General features: G+C 38.6%; 1 protein-coding gene across 1 annotated transcript in view; it reads right to left on the reverse strand.

The window, feature by feature from the left end:
* The window catches only part of LOC126175371 (protein lava lamp), a 166,539-nt gene that overhangs the window by 101,851 nt on the left and 41,331 nt on the right, over positions 1–23,357 (reverse strand). The window contains exons 4-5 of the mRNA XM_049922138.1: positions 14,643–14,841; positions 9,243–9,589 (exon numbers count right to left, since the gene is read on the reverse strand). Coding sequence (XP_049778095.1) covers positions 9,243–9,589; positions 14,643–14,841 — 546 coding nt within the window. The remainder of the gene's footprint in view (positions 1–9,242; positions 9,590–14,642; positions 14,842–23,357) is intronic.

Consider the following 23,357-nt stretch of genomic DNA (forward strand, 5'->3'; position numbering starts at 1 on the left):
ACTAAAACAAAGTGAAAGATTATGTATGTTCAGCAAAACAGAAAAAAAATGAGTACTGTCATATCTCAATGAGGAACTTGAAACTTACAGTATAGGACAGGGGCATGTGGAGGAACTCTGGCTCAAATTTAAAAGAATAGTTGACCATGCACTGGACAGATACATACCCAGCAGAACAGTTCATAATGGGAGGGAACCTCCATGGTATACAGTCACTGTAAAAGAAACTTCTAAGGAAACAGAGATTACCGAGTAATTGGTGTAAAACAAAGTGTAGGGCTATAGATAGAGCGATGCTGAATGAAACGCGTTTGGCTGTCAAGAGAGCAATGCGCGCTGCCTTTGTATCAGAATATTGTCAAATGATCTTTCAAAGAACCCAAAGAAATTCTGGTTCTATTTATAGGCTATTAGTGGCACCAAAGTTAGCTGGTGAATGAGACAGGAACTGAAACTGAGGGTAGTAAAGCAAAAGATAATATGCTCAACTCCATTATCAAATGTTATTTTACAAAGGAAAAGCCAGGAGAATTGCTCAAATTTATTCCTTGTACCACTGAAAAGAAGAATGAAATACGTATTAGTGTCAGTGGTGTTGAGAAATATCTGAAACCATCAAAAATGAACAAAGCTCTAGGGCCCAATGGAATCCCTGTCAGATTTTATACTGAACTTGGCTGAGTTAGATGCTATTCTAACTATAATCTATCATAGATCCCATAACAAAAACTGTGCCCAGTTATTGGAAAAAGCCACAGGTTACACCTGTCTACAAGAAGGGTAGTAGAAGTGATCCACAAAACTACCATACAATATGCTTGACATCAATTTGTTGTAGAATCTTAGAACATTTTCTGAGCTCGAATGTTATGAGGTACCTTGAACAAAATGACCACCTCAATGACAACCAGCATGGATTTATAAAACATCGATCATGTTAAACCCAACTTGCACTTTTCTCACAAGACATACTGAAAGCTTTGGATCAAGGCGATCAGGTAGATGTTGTATTTCTTGGTTTTCAAAAAGCATTTGTCTCAGTAAAACACCTATGCTTACTGTCAAAAGTATGATCATATGGGGTATCATGTGAAAATTGTGACTGGACTGAGGACTTTTTGGTAGGAAGGACACAACATGTTATCTTGGACAGAGAGTCATCGTAAGCTGTAGAAGTAATTTCGGAGGTAGCCCATAGAAGTGTGTTATGACCCATGCTGTTCATGTTGCATATGAATGACCCTGTAGACAATATTAATAGTAACATCAGGCTTTTTGCAGATGATGCTGTCATCTATAATGAAGTACTATTGAGAGAAGCTGCATAAATATTCAGTCATATCTTTATAAGATTTCCCGTCCCTATCCAGGACTGAACCCTGGGTCTCTAGGGCTGGACTCTAGTATTTTAACAATTAGACCATCACGGCCACATACCATACATCCACCAGCAAAAAATCCTCTTTTTTTATTCTGCCATGAAAAGCTTAAAGGTTAACCTGCAGAGTAAGAAGTTGAGTAAAGGAAGCACCTTATGCTGCTTGAAATTCATTAGTGAGTCAGTAGTGCCAGAGTGGGAAAGAAAACTATGTTAGGAATAATGCTTAACCCATTGCAAATAAATAATTATATTTACCCAATTCAGAAATTTAATTTTTGTAGATTTTTATTAGTGTTAATTAAGCCTATGATTAGAATCATTATAAGGATATAGTTTGTGAGTCATATTCTTAAATGATATAAATAACAGGAATCGTGACAAAGTCAGAAAGGAGAAATGTATATTGTTAAGTTAGGGCAACATAATAAAGGTTACAAAACTAATGCCTGAAGTGATGGAGCTTGTTCATAACAATGAGATGACTGTACCAGGTAGTCACTGATGGCCACCAACAATGTACTGTACTCTGATTAAAATTACTTTATGACTGATGTTTCACCAAGTTGGCCCCTACAGCCAACTGCCATCCAATCATAGTTCTGCTTTGAGTGCCACATGCTCACTGTGTTTTTCGTTTTGTATGTTACGTGCAGCACCTTGTGAAGCTTGGTTGACTGCATGCTGGCAGCACTGTCCCCTGCCACTACAATCTGTCAATCCAAACGTAATTTTAACCGAAGTACAGTGATGCTGTATGAGTGTAGGGCTACAGAGCAGTGCCACTCAAATTGTTGAGGGTTATGTAATTATGTTGTAACTGAAGAGGAGAGAATGTCAAGGAACACTGGTCAAATGTGTTCTTGTTTCATTTATTTCATGTCTGATTTACATTTATGTATGGCAAGGAACACTTAGGATCATTGTAAAATTTATAAGTTTGTATGTGATATATTGTCCTTTATGATGCTTGATCATCAAGGATTATATTGAAATTTTATGTGTAAATTCGCACATGTCCCGAATGAATATGAGTAAAGTTTCATGTTCATCAAAGTAATACCAGCCAAGATATAATCTCTTGTTCGACTCCACGCACAACTTTGAGGAGAGCGAATGAGAATTTCTGGTGACTTTGGGCTATTATGTTTCGGACAATACTTTGTTGAAAGAAATTAAATGTGGTCATCTTGAACAACTGTATGTGTTCTCTTAAGAATAATAATGAAAAGAGTTTTACAAGCCATACTCAGCCAAAAAATTTTAGGCAAAATAGCCTGAAAAAATTACAAAGTCTGGCTTCCTATATCTCAGGTATGATGAACATGACACTTGGTATGAAGTAACCTAACACAAGGTTCTCAGATATAAAGTTTCATTTATGTACTGCTTTCCAATACTGAATAAATTAAGTGCAAAGTTGAATATTTTGTAAAAAGGTAAAAAAATGTGGCATTTTCAACCTGATTTTGCAATAACCTATGTTCTATTAAAATTTCCAAACTGGGCTCATTAGAAAGACCATGGTTTTTAATAGCAAAAAAGAAGTTTATTTGATAATCCAACAGAGAATAACAATGCTAATCAATTTCAATCGAAGCTGGGTGTGAAAATCATGGCATGACAAAAATGTAAACTTCAGATTCATATATCTCATAGAGTAAATGCAAGCTGAATGTGAAACTTAATACACAATAGGTCGGTAGAACAAGGATGTGGAATACAAAATTTCATTCACATACTATTTTCCAATGACCTACTAAGTTGTCAAAAAGATCACGACTTTTTTAAAAATGTGAAAACAGGGTACATTCCTCTCTCTCTCTCTCTCTTTCACAAATACCATAGTGTATTAGAGCTTCAGAAGCTGTCCCCCTCCCGCGAACAGTGGGTTTAATTTCAAACATGGGTTATCAGTGCTACATAAACTGAGGAAAAGTAATGGAAAAATCCTGCTGTGAAGAAGTTTTAACATTGGCTTCTTATATATTGTTGATTAAAGACATGATAAACATGAAGCTTTGGAGACAACAACTAAGCAACGTAAGGTTTGTCAATATAAAGTATCATTCATGTACTGCTTTCCAAATTTCTACAAAATCATCTCAAATTTGATTTTCATAAAAATCACAAAAATACATCACATGCAGTTTGCTTTCAGAAATATCTTTTTTGCATGTTCTGAGCATTCAGAAAATCATGTTCGATTTTCCAATGTGCACTAAAAATACCTGAAAATTATGGACAACTTTGAGAGACTACCATGGAAACAGGTAACATTGCAGTAACCCATTGCCCATGTTTCATTTGCATGTGGTTTTTATTTTTAAACTGACTAATAATATCTCACTATGTTGCACTGGTCCATGGTGTCATTGTCGCTATTTGTTCAAGAACATGAACCGACAATCCCATTGCCATAGGTGTCATGCTCGCTCATTGTGCAATACCAACCAGTGGGGGGCTTCTTCATCCAGTTTCTCAAGACTGTAATTTGGTTTATTAATTTAGGTTTCAAAGCCCTGTTGTGCTTCCTGTCTGCTTACAGAGCTGCTAAGTACCTTATCTCTTCTGTTCTTTACATGAGCACTACTGATTATTTACTTCAGCCATTTTCACAGTAGGTGGCACGCAAGAACTGATCACAGCATAAATTGTAAACAATGTCACTGTGGACCAACAAAATATAGTGAGATATTAATTTTCAATAATAAAAAGAAAATTGCAACAAAACACAATCAACAGATTTCTGAAATGCAGCCTCTTCCCATGGTACTTTCTCTCAAATTTGTCCATTATTTTCAGGTATTGTCAGCATGCAACAGAAAATCAAATGTTATTTCCTAAATGCTTGGAAACATGTTCTTTCCAACTATGATTAGTTTAAAATCAGTTATGGAAATCAGATTTTCTAAAAGCAAACTGAATCTGCTGTATTTTTGTAATTTTTATGAAAATCAAGTTTGAGCTGATTTTGTAGAAATCTGGAAAGCAGTTCATGAAGGATATTTTATTCTGGAAACCTTTCTGTTGTTATGTAGTCGTGCCAAAGTTTCATGATTATCATGTCTTATATCAATGAGATATAAGAAGCCAAACTTAAAATGCTCTCTTTTATTTTAAAGCTTTAATAGAAAATGATCTTTATAAAAGAAGTGCCCTATTTTCACCTTTTCAGAAAAATGAACTTTTTTTTTTTTTGACAAACCTGAGGATCATTCTAAAATATTAGATAAATGAAATTTTGTATTCCACATTCTTGTGCTACTAACCTATTTGCATATTAAGTTTTGTGCTCAGCATGTGTTTGATCTATGAGATATAAGAATCCAAAATTAACATTTTTCTCATACTGCAATTTTTACAGCCAACTGTGATTGAAGTTGTCTAGGATTGCTAGCTCACGCTGGATACTCGAATAAATTTTTGCTTGTTGTTAAAACCATGGCCCTTATTAATGAGCCCAGTTTGGAAAGCTTCAGACAACAAAGCTTTTTGGAAAATCAGGTCGAAAATACCAGTTTTTATCTTTTTACAAAATCTTCAACTTTGCACTAAATTATTCAGGATTGGGAAGTGGTACATAAATGAAACTTTATATCTGAGAATCTTGTGTTGTTAAGTGACTTTACGCCAAGCGTCACATTCAGCATACCTTTAGTCCCTGGGATATAAGAAGCCACACTGTGAAATTTTTTTTACATCAATTTTATCTGGTAGTTTTACCTAAGATTTTCTTGCTGAATATGGTTCAGCAATATTCTTTTCATTAACATTCTTAAGAGGACGAATGGAGTTGTACAATATGGCTAAATTTCGTTTCTTTGAACAAAATATTGCCCAAGATACAACAGCTCTTAAGTCACCAGAAATTTATGCTCGATCTCTGCAATATCATGCATGGAGTGAAACAACTGACTATATCTTGGCCAGTATTGCTTCAATGAACGCTAAACTTTAATAATGTTCATTGAGGACACTTATGAATGTTCGCCTGTTATTTCAGTGAAATTTGTTCCGAAATTAGGCAGTTTAACATGGACTGAACCAGTTAGTAGTCCTAGGACACGTGTGTACACGCTGCGTGTGGACACATGAGGAACTGGCCAAAGTTTGCCAACAGCTGAAAATGCTTTCAGCTCTGATGAGCCATCTACTGGCTGCTGTTTCAGGGTGTAGTGGTGGCAGAGAATCTGGCATGCGTGGGATATGTCACGGTCTCTGTTACCAAGGCAGGTTGTAGTACACCCGAAGAGAGGGTTACGACCTTGTAAGGTGAGTGGTAAGTTGTAACGTGTTTGCGCCGCTCGAGGCAGAGGGTCAAGGTGGAGACTGGCTGACCTCGACCAACCACCATGTAAGTGGACAGGTGGCTGCTCCTTCAGCAGAGTCTGAGCAGGCAAAAAGGAGCAAGGAATTGCTAGTTATAGGGAGCTCCAATGTTAGGTGTGTTGTCAAGCCCCTTAGAGAAACAGTGTCCATGGCTAGAATGAAGTTCATTGTGTGCTCGGTATGTCTGCATCAGGGCCTCATCTGAGAAGTGGAGGCGGCGCAGCCTGTGGCTATCAAGGGTGCAGGGTGCAGACATCTGCAAGTTGTGGGTCTCGCCAGCACCAATTATGTTGTCACTTGGGTTCTGAGGCCATCCTCAGTTCATATGGATGACGGGCAGAAATGGTTAAGACTGCTGGCCTCACTCGTGGGATTCAAGCAAAGGTTACAATTTGCAGCATCGTACCTATAGTTGATTGTGGTCCTTTGCTTTGGATACGAGTGGAGGGTGCCAATCAAAGGCTCTGCTGATTCTGTGACAGTGTCGGCTGCATATTTATGGGCCTGTGTTAGGGGATGGAGAATTGTAGGACTCCGCTGGATAGGTCAGGAGTGCACTAAACAAAGCAAGCACCTACTCAGGTATCAGATTACTTGTGAAGTGCACAAGTTTTTTATGCTAGACAGTGAGTTGAGGTCCTCTGATGAATGCTCACCAATTGATATGCAATGAGTGAAATCAGGGAGCATAAAAAGTAGACATTTCACATGTCAAAATTTTAATGTAAATTCTCACAGTATTCGTAACAAAGCTTCTGAATTTATTGTCCTGCAGAAAAGTTGTTGTGCTCAAATTATTTTTGGAATCAAGTGCTGGCTGAAATCAGAAACAAGAAACTTGGGAATATTTAGTGAGACATGGGATGTATATTAAAAAGACAGATTAGATGTCATAGGAGAGGAAGTGTTCATTGCAGCCGACAAAAATATTATGTCTATGGAAGTAGAAATTAAGTCTGATTGTAAAATTACTCAGATGCATGTAATTGATCTAAATGAAGTAAAGTAAATTATCTGATGTTTTTACTGGCCACTCGATTCTGACATGACAGTTTTAGAAACAGCCAAAGGAAGCCTATGCTTAGAAGTGTGAAAATATCTGTCATGCAATATTAGTTGGAGGCAACTTTAACCTACTGAGGAAAGATTGTGAAGTCCATGGATTCACTGAAGGTGGTAAGAACAGACAGTCTTGTGAAGTAGTTTTGAATATGTTTTCCAAAAACTGTCTTGAGCAGCTAGTTCAACAGCCTAAGGCAATAAAAATATTTTAGACCTTGTAGTGACAAACTGGCCTGAGCTTACTGATTGTGTCTGTTAGAGATAGGAATGTGATCATCTCATCACAGTGATGATGGTTACTAAATTTAATAAGTCCATCAAGAAGGTAGGCAGAGTATTTTTGCTAGAAAGAGCACATAAACAGGTTTTAGCAGCCAATTTACACAATAAATGGACATCATTTAGTTCCAATATAACAGACATAGAGAAATTGTGAGCAAAGTTTGAGCTGACTGTAAATTGCACTCCAGAAAAGTATAAGCTGAGTAAGTGGATTAACGATGGAAAAGACCTACTATAGTTTAATAACAAATGATGACAGGCAAAAGTTAGTAGACATTCATGAATCTGTAAAAAAGATCTGTGTGCGAAGCATACAACTTCCATCATCATATCCAAACAAAAGATCTTGTCGAGAACCCGAGAAAATTCTGGTCCTATGCAAAGACGCTAAGCACGTCAAAGGCTTCTATACAGTTACTCACTGACCAGCCTGGTGTGGCAATAGAAAACAGCAAAAGGAAAGCTGAAGTTTTAAATTTCATGTTTAAGAAATCATTCACACATGAGGTTTGCACAAACACATCACTGTACAGACTCCCATTTGAAGGACACAGTAGTAAGCATCACTGGCAGCACAGAGAAGCAACTGACAGAGTTAAAAACAAATATGTTGGTGGGTAATGATGGAATCCCAATTTAGTTTTACAAGAGAGTACTCTATGGCATTGGCCGCCTCACTTAGCTTACATTTATTGCGGATCTCTCATCCAGCGCAAAGTTCTAAGTGACTGCAAAAAGGTGCAGGTGTATTCAAGATCAGTGTATTCAAGAAGAGTAAAAGAACAGACCCGCATAATTGCAGACCAATATTGTTAACACTGGGTTGCTACAGAATTCTTGAACATATTCTGAGTTTTAATATAATAAATTTCCTTGAGACAGTAAAGCTTCTGTCCACAAATTAGCATGGATTTAGAAAGCATTGCTTGTGTGAAACTTGGTCTGTCCTTTTCTTGGACAATTTCTTGTGAAAAATGGATGAAGGGCAACAGGCAGATTCCATACTCCCCCAGATTTCCAGAAAGCAAAGCAAAGCATTTGACACAGTGCCCCACTGCATACTGTTAATGGAGGTACGAGAATATGAAATAGATTCCCAGGAGAGGCTTGAAGACTATAGCACAGTATATTATCCTCAACAGTGTGTGTCTATTAGAGACTATGGTATCGTCAGGAGTGCCTTAGGGAACAGTGGTAGAACCACTCTTTTTCTCTACATACATAAATGATCTGAAAGACAGAGTGAGGAAAGAATCTGAGACCCTTTGCTGATGATGGTGTGGCATATAGGAAGGTGTCATTATTGACTGCAAGAGGACACAAGATGACAAAATTTCTAGTTGGTGTGAAGTATGGCTGCTTGCTCTAAATGTAGAAAAATGAAGTTAATGCTGATGAATAGGAAAAATAATCTCAATATAGCATTGGTATGTGCTGCTTTACACACTCACATCCATTAAGTATCTAGTCGTAATGTTGCAAAGTGATAAGAAATGGAACAAGCACGAAAATGCTGTAGTAGGGAAGGTGTACTGTCAACTTCGGTTTATTGGGATAATTTTGGAAAAATTTAGTGTATATATAAAGGAGACCGAGTACAGACCACTAGTGCGGCCCATTCTTGAGCATTACTGAAATGTTTGGGATCCTCTCCAGGTTATATTAAAGGAAGACACTGAAGCAATTCAGCAGTGGGCTCCTAGGTTTGTTACGAGTAGGTTCAATCAAAAGGTGAGTATTACAGAGATGCTTCATAGTCTCAAATAGGGATCTGTGCAAGAAGGATGACATTCTTCTTGCAAAATATGGATGAGAAAATACAGCTCATACGGAGGAACACAGTCACTTTCCTCTCTCTCTATTTGCAAGTGGAACAAGAAAGAAATTGACTAGCAACAGTACAAGGTAGCCTCTGATATTCACCATACAATGGCTTGTGTAGCATGTATGTACATGTAGATGTAGATATGTACAGTGTTTCGATTTTCAAACATACAATCTGTCTTACTCTGGAAAAAATGCAAGAGAAATGGATACTTACTTTACAATATCAATATTTGCTTTTCATCACTAAAACTAGTATTGTCATTAAGATTGCATTCCTGGGAATCCATATCAAGGGATATAAAAGCACGCAGGAGAAAAGAGTGGAATGTAAAAATGATAAGTTATCAGAAGCTTTCCACACCTCTTGTTTTTTGCTTCCAGTTGTTTATTCAGGTCTTCTTTCTCTCTTTTCATGTTTGCTTCAAGGGCAACAAAATTTTGCTGCATTGTCCTCATCTCCTCGCGCGTTTCATCTAAGGTATCTAAAGTTGCCTTGCTTTTGCGTGACAAGTCTTCTGACATTAATGTTATTGCCTTTGTGCGAGCTTCAATTACAGAATCCTTCTCCTTCAAGTTCTCTTGAAGATCAATTATTGTATTTTCCAGTTCAATTATTTTACCATTAAGTTCTGTAATTCTATTGTCTCTCAGAGATATCTGTGAATGCAGTTCTCGAATCTGATGTTCTGGTGACATACCTTCTGGTATCTGCAAGAAATAAATAAAGTAAAAATAAATAAATAATACAGACTTGTGAAAACTGCATGTGCATGACCCTGGAAATGTTTTCTCTAAAGATATCTTCCTAGATTTTAGAGATGAATTTTAGTTACTTTGTCAAAATTTATGACACTGATATTTTATCTTGCCTGAGGTTCTGAACAAAAATGAAAAAGCAAATGAAAAGAAAACAGATAAAAATGAAAAGATGCTTACAACACGATTATCAGCTGTAGGAAGCATCTATGACTTGAGCTCAAGAAACAAATTAGTATAGTAAGAATTTATCATTTACTAATTAGTAAGTAAAAAGGGGACTCTATAAGAATGAAATTTAGATTCGATAAGTTTTCAAGTACCATCAGTGTTTCAACAGATTTAAAAACTTAAGAAATATGAAGTTTTGGGAGTATGATTGGCAAGGAAACAAAAAATACTGTTGAAGCACAATTGAGACAAAAGAGGGTACAGAAAAAATGAGAGAAAAACCAAATGCTAGAGCGAAAGAACCAAAGCAAAGAAGCATCTACAACAGAAACTGTAAAAGAAGGAACAAGCAAAAAGGTGAAACGAATCGGTTTGAAGGACAGAGAGCATGTGAATGTGAGTGTATACCTGCGAAGCTGGGGAAGGCAACAGGGGAATATGAAATCCAATGCCTGGCAATTTTACTTTGCAAAGAGAAGCGTGAAGTGATGAGGTTGAAACCCATGTTTATCAGACTGTGATACAGCTTAATTATTGTATTCACAAGGATGGTGGGTAATTAATTAAAGAAGGAAGCAAAAAGAGTACCAAGCTGTGGTTCGTGGTGCAGCTGGTTACATTGTTGTTACAGAAATATATTCAATAAATTTTTCACGAATGATGAGTGAAACTACAACAGGGATCACTAATCTTTTAATACCCACAGATTGCACTATCAAAATCTGAATATCTTGTGGGCTGCATGCTTCCAACTTCACATTTTAAAGGTGTTCAATAAACAATATTTTTAAATACAAAAAGTGGTTTTGATATAAACACTATCAGAAAATACCCTAAACTGAAACCTGTATAGTAATTTAAGGGAAGAAACATACAAATATTTTTAAAGGACAATTTTATTTAAAAAGAAAAAGCTAAGAACAACACACACAGTCTTTTATAGCTATATGCTAGTGAAATTTATGAGCACAAGTCAGTATTACTGCAATTTAAGAAAAAAATCTAACACAATATAATGGGTTGGAGAGAAGGTTTGTTCGTAATCTGCAGTAGGTGGCTTCATGAGTGCATAATTCTGGAAACACTTCAAGCTGGTGTTACCAAGGCAGTCAAGAAAAGATCATGTATTTTAGATTCGAGTAAAAATTTAGAAGAATACTGACAAATTCTGAAATGTATTTAGAAAAGGCGATGAATGTGGTCCAACCTGCCACGAATGATTAGTGATGTTTTTGAATTTGATGCATTTCTGATTAAAAGATTGAGGCTGCTTTGTTTAGAAATTTTGATTTCAAATATCTTCTCAACAATGCACTTAAAAAGGAAATAAAAAATGACAAAACCTGAGCATTATCAGCACACTACCTACTATCATATTTCTGAGGAACTACGCATTGATTATGAAACAGTCTTGAGGCCATTCAGATATGACGGTATAGTAACAGCTCAATTTCATATAATCTGATAGTGAATCAAAACTCCATCTGTGAAAAAAAAAAGCTACAGCAGAATAATTTTCACAGTTTTTGAAACAGTTAGTTATGGATGACAAAATTAGGTCATGCATGACAAAGATGTTCATTAAAGTTAGGCGAAGGATTGGCGAAAGAACACTGCTGCTCCACTGTGTGATGGAGTTGTCTTTGAACTATATTTTATTGTACAAGAAACACACAAAATCTCTGCTAGTTTTGTTCCGAATACCATAACCAAAACAATGAATGCTTTATGTGACACTGAATGGTTTCATGGGCAGTATGGGGCCCATGAGCTGTGGGTTGCTGGTCACTGAACTCTACTATGTAACAATGAAAACAGCTATTGAGGATTATGTGAGCTACACTCAGCTACAGGAGACTGCCTATGTGAAGTCTAGAGTCTAGTCAACAAACCTCTGTTGGCAGTAGGAGTATAACCGTACCACATATTATATCATCCTGTGTTAGCTGAGTGAGTTTCTATTGTCTACTAACTCACCACAATTGCTTGTACAGTGCTTGTGGAACTAATTAGCTGTCCATTCAAGTGCACCACAGTCAGGTAACGTATTTTGAGGAATAGGCAATACTAATAATAATGATAACAACAACATTACTGCAATCTGTGTTACGTTATAAACTGTTCATTCTTCTTTGTCACTGTAAGTTTTTTAAATAAAAAGAACTCACATTGTACCGTTTCACTGTTTTTAATAATAAGTTTTAAGTAGACACATATAGGAATCAAAACAAAATTTGCAGGTAGCTAAAACTCACATTTCTAAAAATGTTGTTGCATAGTGCAAGAAATAGTTGTACTTAACAGTCATCTACATCCAAAAGCAGTAGCCTCCCAACAATACTTTGTAAACTAGGAGAGCATGTGGTGAACAATACGGCAGAAGTTTACTACGCGCTTGTGTGTAGTATAAAGCAGATATAGGCAATGTATCATAAAATCAAGTTGGAGACTGCCAAAATAGGATGGTTTGGGTGTAACCAATGATACGCTTTTAATCAGGTGACAACAGTATGATGGGAAACAAATTTTTCTTAAAATATGTTGGCAGCCATTCAATCACCTTCTGTAATGTCTTTACAATGACATTTTGTTATTGACATATACAGTACTCCTGAATCCACTTGTTATGTTCAGATAATTATTAATTAATTAACAAATTTTTACTTGATTTATGAAATTATGTACTATTATTAAACAACTAGGTTTTTACCCAATGCTCCACTTGCATAGTGTATGTCACATATATTGTCCATCTCCTCCCTAAACCTACATCCTCATCCCCCTCTCTCTGTCCCCCTCCCCACCCCCTACATCATTCCTACCCCAACGAGAGCTAGGTGGTTCTCACCTCCACATTACTCCTTTCCAGATAATATGTGGCATGTGTACCAAGTATACTCCTTTCCAGATAATATGTGGCATGTGTACCAAGTATTAAATTTAGTTAAAATCGATTCAGCACGTTTTTATGTGCAGAATGTATCATAATTAATGGCACAAATGCATACAGTTGAAAGTACACAATACTAGAAGCAAAAATGTCCAGTGAACATGGGCTCTAAAATGCATACCTTACGAGCTACGAGCAGTACTTCATCTTTGATACTGTAAAACAAATCTCTTTTGTTGCACCCTCTTTGTTTCCCACATTTTGGGAGGAGCTAGTATGGGCCAAAACAAGAAAAATTATCTAATAATCATGGACTCTAGATTGCATATCTTACAAGCTATGTGCACTTGTTCAGTAGAAGAGACGTGTGTCATGGGATCAAACATAAACAAGTATTCATAGCTCATTAGGTATGCATTTCCATTTTGGAGCACATGTTTATAAGACTTTTTCTTGCTTGCAGTATCATGCATTTTCAACTGTAAACCTTTACATCATTAATTATGATACACACTGTCTCTGTGTGTGGGGGGGAGGGGGGGGGGAGAGAGAGAGAGAGAGAGAGAGGGAGGGGGAGAGGGGGAGAGGGGGAGAGGGAGGGAGAGGGAGGGAGGGGGAGGGAGGGGGGAGAGAGGGAGGGAGAGGGGTAGGGAGGGAGGGGGAGGGGGAGGGAGACGGGGGGGGGAGGGAGAGGGAGAGGGGGAGGGAGAGGGGGAGGGAGAGGGGGAGGGAGAGGGGGAGGGAGAGGGGGAGGGAGAGGGGGGAGGGAGAGGGGGGGAGGGAGAGGGAGAGGTTGGGTGCTCGGTGACTTAATGGTAACGTGCCAGACTTATTAAAGTCCAAAGTTCTCAGTCTGATCCAGTTCAGACTTAGGATTTTTATCTGTCACTAATCACTAATTTCACCACTGGCAATGTTTGTTGATGTTAACAGTGCCGAGTTGTACTGTGGTTTGAAATCCACATTAAACTGTAGGTCCTTCTATAACTGGCTGGGTAAGTCAGTTCAAAGATCAGAGGAAGGCAACAGCACCACCCTCCAACAGGACCGTTCCTAGCAAAGCATTTTGTGTTCAAAATCAGCAAGGGTGTACCCAGGATTTGAGGTAGTGAGGAAGAGGTGGTGGGACATCTATAATATTAGTTTTGCAGAGAATGGCAAAATAGATTTGAGTTTTCACAACAAACGGTTCTAGATGCACTTGCTAGTAACCAGTATCCATTCCATGTTCTACTTTCTTCGAAGTGATACTGAATTGACACACGCTGTCTGTGTGGCAGTGCAGGATAAGATTTCACTTTATGAAGGTAACACTTTCTTCTATTAACTGGAGACATTCACAGATGGGTGCATGAAGTAAAAATTAAGACTGCTCTTACTTTTAACCCTTATCTTTAATTACTGTAGCCTAGGTCTTTTAGTCTGAAATGAGTATATATGGCACAGCTCTAATAAAATAATTTCATTATTGACACAATTGCAGTACAGCAGAGATGGGCAGTGGTGCTGGTATACAACCAGCCACACTCGACAAGACTCTGAACATAGATAAAGCAGGCAATGCAGGAAACACATGGCATTTGAAAAAAAAAAAAAAAAAAAAAAAATGCAATTTGCTGGTGACTGGTCCCTGTGATTTGACCTGCTCACCCACCAATGAGAAGGATATTTTGTTCAAATTATAGCTTTTGTTACTTTGTTCAGTGTATATATGACTTTCATTCAAATAAAACAAGAGAAAAAAGCTGAAAATGAGAACTGGACTAAAGGTGAAAAAAAATACTCCTTATGAAAACTACACAAACTATTCTTTCCACTTTTACTGGATGTGATATAAATTTTTTCTCACAAAGAATAAACTCAACATCTAGATTAATGTCAACCCAATAAGTCACTATGAATTCAGAACATTATCACATAAAAAAACACTGAAATTAAACTTACTTCAAACGATTGAGTGACCTCTGCAGTAGGAACTGTGCGTGTTAAAGAAGCAGCTGCTAATAACCTAGTGTTAAATTCTCCTTTCAGTTCTTGAATAGTCTGTTCTCTCTCTTCCAACTGTGATCGTAAGTGTTCAACCATCTCCTCAATACCACGCTTATTTTTTGTAACTTCCTTGTTTCGCTGCTCACATTTTATTCTGTAACAAGTAGTTGGATAAAGACTACAGTTTATAAAGTTCACATGAGATCACAAATATAACGAGTAGCCACTGAATTATTATAAGGTACCAATCAGTAAATATAGCAGAGTGGAAACATGACTTATTACTGCCACTCACAATAGTGTAAAACAACAGCATGAGCATCTGAGTGAGATAGAGAAATGAAATGATTTTTTGGAATTTAATAAAAATGTATCATGTGGGTATGAAGAGTTGATGTCAATATCTTGCAAACAATGCCATTTTTAGTGTTAGTGAACTGCTGTTGGTCAAGTGTTTTAAAACTGCTGTCTATACAGAAAGACAATCAAAAAGCAATACAAGTGTGGAAAACAAGAAAAGGTCAATTGCACATAAAAGTGTCAGGCTGGTGACTAATTCAAAGCAACAAATGCAGTATTGATGGATTCATCATTGAAACAGTTAATCTAGTGCAATGAGTATACCCGTGAAATGTTGATGGTTGAAGAAAACAGCTACAGGTCTGACAAACCATTTTTTACACTTTATTGTCAATTGGTTTTTATATGTTTAGTATTCCATATTTGCAGAGATGATAGGCTTTTCCCAGTTTCATAAACCCCATGATCCTTTGATGGCCAGACACTTTGACATTATTAGTTCTCCGAGTTACCTGCAGGAAATAGGTTTTAGTTTAATGTGTCATCCTATGGTGCATTTCTGATATCTGTGATGACCTCTATCTTGTTGATGGTTATCTTCAACTCACGCTTAACTGCTATGTGGTCGAGGGAGGAGAGTTGGATGCTAAGAGTCTGGGATTGTGCAGACTACGGAATTGACTTTATTTATAAATATTTATTTACATTATATTTACCCATACGGTAAGTCTCCTCTGACCCGCAGTTCTGGGTGACTTTCCCAAAATCTACCCCTTTCCCTAGACCTCTCCAGTTCTTTTCCTTCACCCTTCTTCCTTTGCAACCCTTCTGCCTGAAGAAGCCACTAGTTCCGAAAGCTTGTCCATCACAACAGTCTTTTATGTGTGTGTTCTGCTGCCTCTTTGGTGAGTAGGTTTTTTATCTATTCAATTAAATAATTTTATCAATAATTGACTGTTTTTGTGGTTTATTTGTTTACATTGCCTGACGAAAAGAGTGAAGCAACCAGGAGACGTGGTTGGATTTCAATGTGACTTCATACACATTCACATCATTGGAGGTATGTATGATTCGATCTGCAATCCTTTGTGACAGGCAGAACAGCCACCAGAGTGGATTAGTGTTGTTGCCAGGCCTGGTGGCGTATATAAGGAGCATGAACAGTATCCGGCATTGAGTGATCATTGTGAAGGACATTGAGGTGTTGCATACTCATGTGAAACAATGTTATCAGCACTTAACAGCTTTTGAAAGAGGCATCACTTTTGGTCCCTATTTGGACAGCTGGTTGAATCATGCAATGTACAGATTTGTGGGGCATTAAGATGTGGCCCTGTCCCAGTGTTGAACTCCATGAGAAGCTGAGGGCAGGTGTACTCGTCATTAAGGTTCTACTTGACTACATCTGACCTCGCAAGGAAGGATCATGTTATTGTGCACCAAGACATCATAGCCCCTTCACATCTGTGCCAGCCATCTGATAACAAGTAATGGACTACCTGTAACATTCTGTGACATCCTAAACCACTGGTCAGAGACTACAAGAAGCCGGACTATGGAATTACCATCCCTTGCATACCCTGCTATTACAACACAAATGGCTGTTTTTGGAGTGGTGCCATGACTGGGAAGCATCAACTGCTGATGAATGGTGTTGCAGTTCGATGAGTGATGATGGCAGTTCTGCACTACCCCAGATGACTACCATGGACAAGCATGACGGTGACCTGGTGAGAGGTCCCATTCTTCCAATGAGAGGCACAGTGATGTTATCCCTGGCATCAAGGTATGTAGAGCCAGCTGGTATTACTTCCAGTCATGGCTGGTAGCAATTTAGGGAACTCTGACAGCACAATGGTGTGCGACAGACATCATGCGTCTGCATGTGTTACCTCTCAGGGAATAGTATTAAGGGGCCATTTTTCAAAAGGACAATACTATTTCACACATGGCATGTGTCTCTATGAACTGTCTGCATGATGTTGAGATATTCCTGTGGACTGCAAGAGTCCAAGATTTGTCCCCAATAGAACATGTGTGGGAGGACCAGCTCAGATGTCAATTCCATCCCATTACCAGTACTCAGGATAAGATACAATGGCTTTAGGAAACCATTCCCATCTGAAACAGTGATTTCATCCAGGCCAGATGGGGTGCAACGTCATACTGATAAGTGGGCCAAATTGCCAAGTTCTTTGTAAATGAGTCTCAATAATGTTAATCACTGAAATAACATCACATACACAATCAAACTGTGACGTTTCATTCTCTTTCCTCCTCCCTTTCTGCTCCCCCTCTTTTTGGTCAGGCAGTCTCTCTCTCTCTCTCTCTCTCTCTCTCTCTCTCTCTCTCTCTCTCTCTCACCTCCCCTCCCCCTTTTTACAGCTTTAATCTTAATTCGTGATTGCTCTATTCCAGTTTTCATTCCTCTTCCCCTCAATCCATGTATACTTCTCACATTATTCTTGTATCAACTCTGGACAGAAGCCAATATATTGGCTATTATGTACTACACTCATGCTCATAAATTAAGGATAATTGCACAATGTGGTGGCACTACACAAAACTGGTACTGATAGCATAGGCACATAGGAAACACACACGACACAGATCTGTAAGTCCACAGTATTGGTGATATGTAGAGAAACCCGTCGTGAAACATATGTGCTACAAAACGCCACTGTTTCCTGTGCATGTACCCCGACATCAGTATGGGATATGATCACCATGCACATGCACACAGGTCGCACAATGGGTTGGCATACTCTGGATCAGGTGGTCAAGCAGCAGCTGGGATATAGCCTCCCATTCTTGCACCAGTGCCTGTCGGAGCTCCTGAAGTGTCTTAAGGGTTTGAAGATGTACAGCGATACATCAACCGAGAACATCCCAGACGTGCTTGATGGGGTTTAGGTCTGGAGAATAGGCAGGCCACTCAATTCGCCTGATATCTTCTGTTTCAAGGCACTCCTCCACGATGGCAGCTCGGTAGGGCCATGCGCTATCATCCATCCCGATACACCTGACCTGCTACAGTTACTCTGTCAAAGACATGCAGGGGTGTACGTGCACCAATCTTAATCCCACCCCACACCATCAAACCACGACCTCCATATAGGTCCCTTTCAAGGACATTAAGGGGTTGGTATCTGGTTCCTGGTTCACACCAGATGAAAACCCGGTGAGAATCATTGTTCAGACTATACCTGGATTCGTCCGTGAACATAACCTGGGACCACTGTTCCAATGACCATGGACTGTGTCCTTGACACCAGCCTTTATGGGCTCTCCTGTGACCAGGGGTCAGTGGAATGCACCTTGCACATCTCTGGGTGAATAAACCATGTCTGTTGACTGTGTGTCTGGAGACAACTGTTCCAGTGGCTGCAGTAAGGTCCTGAGCAAGGCTACCTGCAGTACTCCATGGCCGTCTGTGAGCACTGATGGTGAGATATCGGTCTTCTTGGGGTGTTGTACACTGTGGACGTCCTGTACTGTAGTGCCTGGACACGTTTCCTGTCTGCTGGAATCATTGCCATAATCTTGAGATCACACTTAGTGGCACATGGAGGACCTGTGCTACGACCTGCTGTGTTTGACAAGCCTCCAGTCGCCCTAGTGTTCTGCCCCTCATAACGTCATCAATGTGTGTTCTTTGAGCCATTTTCAACACACAGTCACCATTAGCACGTCTGAAAACATCTGCACACTTACTCGCTGCACCGTACTCTGGCAGACACCAACACAGCTCTCCGTATGTAGACTGCTGCCAGCGCCACCGTGCGACAACCGTAGGTCAAATTCACCACATGGTCATACCCCGAGGTGATTTAAACCTGCAAACCACCCACCAGAGCATTGTTTCATCATGTATCAGTATTATCCTTAATTTATGAGCATGGACTCTTACACTGAAGCTTCCCTGCCTTCCTCCCTTCATCTTCGTCTTCCCTCATTGCCACAACAGGTGGGTCCGAGTGAATGGTTCCCCCCCCCCCCCCCCTCCCCAACTTTTCCAAATTATCTTTCTTTCCTAACTAACAGTTTTGAAAGCTAGGAATAATTTTTTTTTCCCACTTATTATGTGTCTGTCAGCATTCTTGGAATTACGGCTCTGGTGGGTAAAGTACTGTCTCCTTGTAATCTAATACACTGTTACCTCAGAATACATGTATTTGATTCTGAAGGTACAGAATGAATGGGAGACTTCAAAGAATGATTGCCACCCCAATCTACAATAAAAGTCACTTAAAATTTTTGGGAAAAAGCAGCAAATGTGTTTTTTTTTTCTTTCATGTTTTTAAACAAGTCATATCTTGAAATGATGTTATGAGTGATGTTCACCTATTTATCACACCATTCTCTTCCCAGTCTGAGAAGTTTTCTGGATCTGGAAGTATGACTGTTTTAAAATTATACCCAGTGAAGTGCTGCAATATTAAGGCACTGAATTAGCTTTTCAGTTCAAATTACCATTTAGTTATTCAGATTTATGTTTTCCATGATTTCCCTCAACTGATTAAAGAAAATGTAGGGGATCTGGAATGAGTAATAGTGCATATTAACAAGTAACTTCTATAGACATTATCGGTACACCACATCAATGACAAACTATCACTCTGCTATTTGTGCTTAAACCAGTAGACAGAGTGAGTAATAAGGTATGTTTTTAATTTTCTTTTGAATTTGTTGGAATTATCAACTTCTCGTGCTACTTTAGACGGAAGCTTGCTTAACATCTTTGCACCACATTACATATTTTCACTCTGAACCCTAGAACAAGATAGCAATTCTAAGATCCTTAAAGGAACCTCTGCAATATGAACAACCTATCGTACACAATGTTCTTACTGCTTGCTTCTGCCGGAGAAATACTTCATTTATTGTAAATGCATTGACGCAATAAGAGGGAATGAGAATATACAAAATAACGTAACACCTTTGTCTTTAGGTCATCACAGTGAGAGAGATAAGCCTGAGAACAAACATGTTGATCTGAGCTCGATTAGTGTATCTGTAGATTGAGTTCATTACAGCTTGTTATCTCGCTGGACTGGAGGAATTTCGCACATAATATTTAATTTAGTATATGTATACACATTAATGTCAGGCTGTGAAACTGAAATGTCTCATTTGAAACTGCATAATATGAATTTTTGTATGAGGAAGACCTAAACTGTTAGCTGTGAACCCGTTGCAGTACTGCTCAACTACCGTCTAGCAGTGTAAGGTTGAATTTGGACATTTGGTTAGAACATTTGTGTAATCAACAAACATTACAATTTGCCAGACATTTCAGCAAAATGAGTGGCTAGTGCTGTCAAAAATTCTTCCTACTTCACTGGTGGTGGCAGATTAGAGTCAAGGCTGCAATCAGAGGTTATAAATGTACTTGCTGCACCGATGTCCGAAGGCCTTTCCCTGGTCATTACCACAGCAGTTTTCCCCTTATTACCTGCAACGATCATTTGCTGGAGGGTGGGAACGCTAGCCCTATTTATCTGGAGATTTTCCTCTTTATAGTTGAAGCTATGTTGTGCCTGTGAATTTTGATGGCTTCCTTGTACAAACGGGCATGGCTGTTCTCCACTGTGAGAATCTGCATTTAAGGGAGTTTTATTGCATGTTTGGTGCAGACAGTGCATGCTATACCATGGATGACTTCTCTCTCTGTCAAAACCTGCAATGCTGTTTATATTAAATGACCCAGTCACTGATGGATGATTCAGTCATTCCAACATAGGCTTTTCCGCATGTACATGGTACGCATTATACTTTTGACACTGCAATTGTGTCCTATTTGTTCTCTGCCAATCTAAGACACTTCTACCTTGATTTGTGTACACTTATATACAGTGTTTATTCTGTCCACCACTCTGCAGATGTATGGTAGAAATGTGCTGGACTACATTTTGTTTCTAGATGTGTCACACTGGCAAGTGTTTGGTAGTTTAATGATGTGTCACACTGGCAAGTGTTTGGTAGTTTAATAATTCTCATATCCCTGGTGGAATAACAATTCTTCCTCGGAATGCATACCAAGTGTTGAATATCAACCCTGCAGGACTATGGCTCACATATTCATCTCATGCACATTACAAGCATGCTAACCATACCTCTTTTCTGGCTTGTGTGATGATTTGAAAGTTTATGCAGATATTGATCAACATATTTTGGTTTCTGACACATGCTGGGGTGCAGGTTCTTACCTTTCCTCGTAACCAGCACATCCAGAAAGGAGAGCCATTAATCCTTCTCTACCTCCATAGTAATTCAACTATGGCACGGAGACTCTCCAAATGTCTTAACAAGTCACTTAGACATTCCTTACCAAATCTCCATATGACAAGGGTGTGGAGGTAGAAAAGGCTCAAGAGTTAGTTTCGCTCCTGAAGCTCAGTCTGACAAAGTGAACCTCTGCTTTCTCTTATAGAAGTGAGACACTACCCTTGCAAATGGTATCCAATTAATATCATAACACTTTAGTTTGCCTAGTGTAATTCTGTTGTCAACACAATCAAAAGGTCTCAGAACACACGAACCAGAGAATTTTTTTGTTTAGTAACTCTGGAATTTATAAAATCTTGTGTGGCTATATCTGGGGAAAATTAGTGAATCCTTTCTGAAAGCCACTCTGACAGACAATAAAAAAGTTCTGGCATAGTTTCTTGTCTCATTAGAATTTCCATATTCAGAGAGCACAGACACTTGATATATGATCAAACTCTTGTAAATTCTTGTTGTTATGTATAAATATACACTTTAAAAACTTTAGCTAATGATTATAGATGATTGTGTCATATTTACTAAACAAACACTGTAGAAACACAGGAAAGTACAGGAAAGATTAAGAAATCTATTACTCTGTATTGACATGCAAACAAATGCACTTCTATCCACAGAGTACAGATTATTGTCACATTTAACCCATAATCAAGTTCAAATCCAAAAAACATCGTGGTCAATGAAATTCAACACTCAGTATTAAAAAAAACTACGTTTATGACTGACACTAGCTAGTACCCAGTGCTGCCCAGGTATATATTTATTTCAATTCTATTAATCCATCTCCTCCTTCCCCATCCCTCTGTCTATCTCCTCCCATCTTTTCCTTTTTACTCTCTCCCCTCCTCTTTCCTATCTCTGTACATCTCCTTTCACTGTCCATCTGCTTCACCCCTTCTCCCTGTCTATCTCCCTCTCTATCCTTTCTCTGTCCACCTCCTCCTCCTCCTCCCCCTCCATCTCCTCCTCCACCCTTTCTCTGTACACTTCTACCTTGCCCTCTCTCTGTCCATCCCCCCCTCACCCTTCTCTGTCCACAATATCACTGCCCCCCCCCCCCCCCATAAGAGGTTGCTGACTTTTACCCTCACAGTATTTCTTTCAAAGTAGTAAGATGGCCTTGTCCACATATACACGCCACATATATTTAGCATATTTCTACACATATTTCACCTGTATCTCTAACGAATTTCACCTTACAGTTTCATTTTCACTCAGCTCAAAATGTATCATACAATGATATAATTCTGTTGGTACATTCAGCGGCATATGTGGCTACTGTTGGCGAGGTGTTGCAAAAGGAATTAGTAGCAAAGAAGTAATACATTAAAAACTGCTGCATTGAGTGTGACATTTAAATTTATCTCAGTGGTTATGACATCACATCTCCTAAACTATGTATCATACAATGATATAATTTTGCTACTACATTCAGTGGTATATGTTAATACTATCTGCAAAATGTGTTTCACTGCATGAAAAGTGAAAATGTAATAAGTGCTAACCTGTTTTCCTTTCATCATCTGTAGGAGTTATCAGTGAGAAAAAGTTTTTTAAAGGTTTAAAATTATGTGTAAAGTTCATTGCGAGTCACTAAGTGCTCTCTCTCTGTCAAATACTGGACGAATTAAGTCTGGCTATTCATACGTCATGTACTACACTTCTTTTTCACCACCACCCCTTTGATACAAGGTGGTTCTTAACCCCACATCAGTTCTTTCCAGACAAGAAATGATACACGTACCAAGTTTCGTTGAAATCAGTCCAGCGGTTTCGAAAGATGTGGAACGTACACACGTGCTTGCAAAAATTTTTATAATATGTAGGGATATCTGTTTTCCATGATCCAATTTTGATGAAATAAAGCCTATACATTGCCCCAAGCTACATGAGAAAAACGCCACAAAAATTTGCCAAATAATTTTAGTGATTAGCATGTCCAAAGAAAGACAGACATGATGGTTCTACAGTTTTGTTATTAGTATACAGAATATTATGACTGGCATTACCATTCAACCAGCACACAGCTGAACTCCTGAGTGGAGAGTGCAACTACACTCCTGGAAATGGAAAAAAGAACACATT

Source organism: Schistocerca cancellata, chromosome 3 (genome assembly GCF_023864275.1).
Source record: "Schistocerca cancellata isolate TAMUIC-IGC-003103 chromosome 3, iqSchCanc2.1, whole genome shotgun sequence".
NCBI classification, from domain to species: domain Eukaryota; kingdom Metazoa; phylum Arthropoda; class Insecta; order Orthoptera; family Acrididae; genus Schistocerca; species Schistocerca cancellata.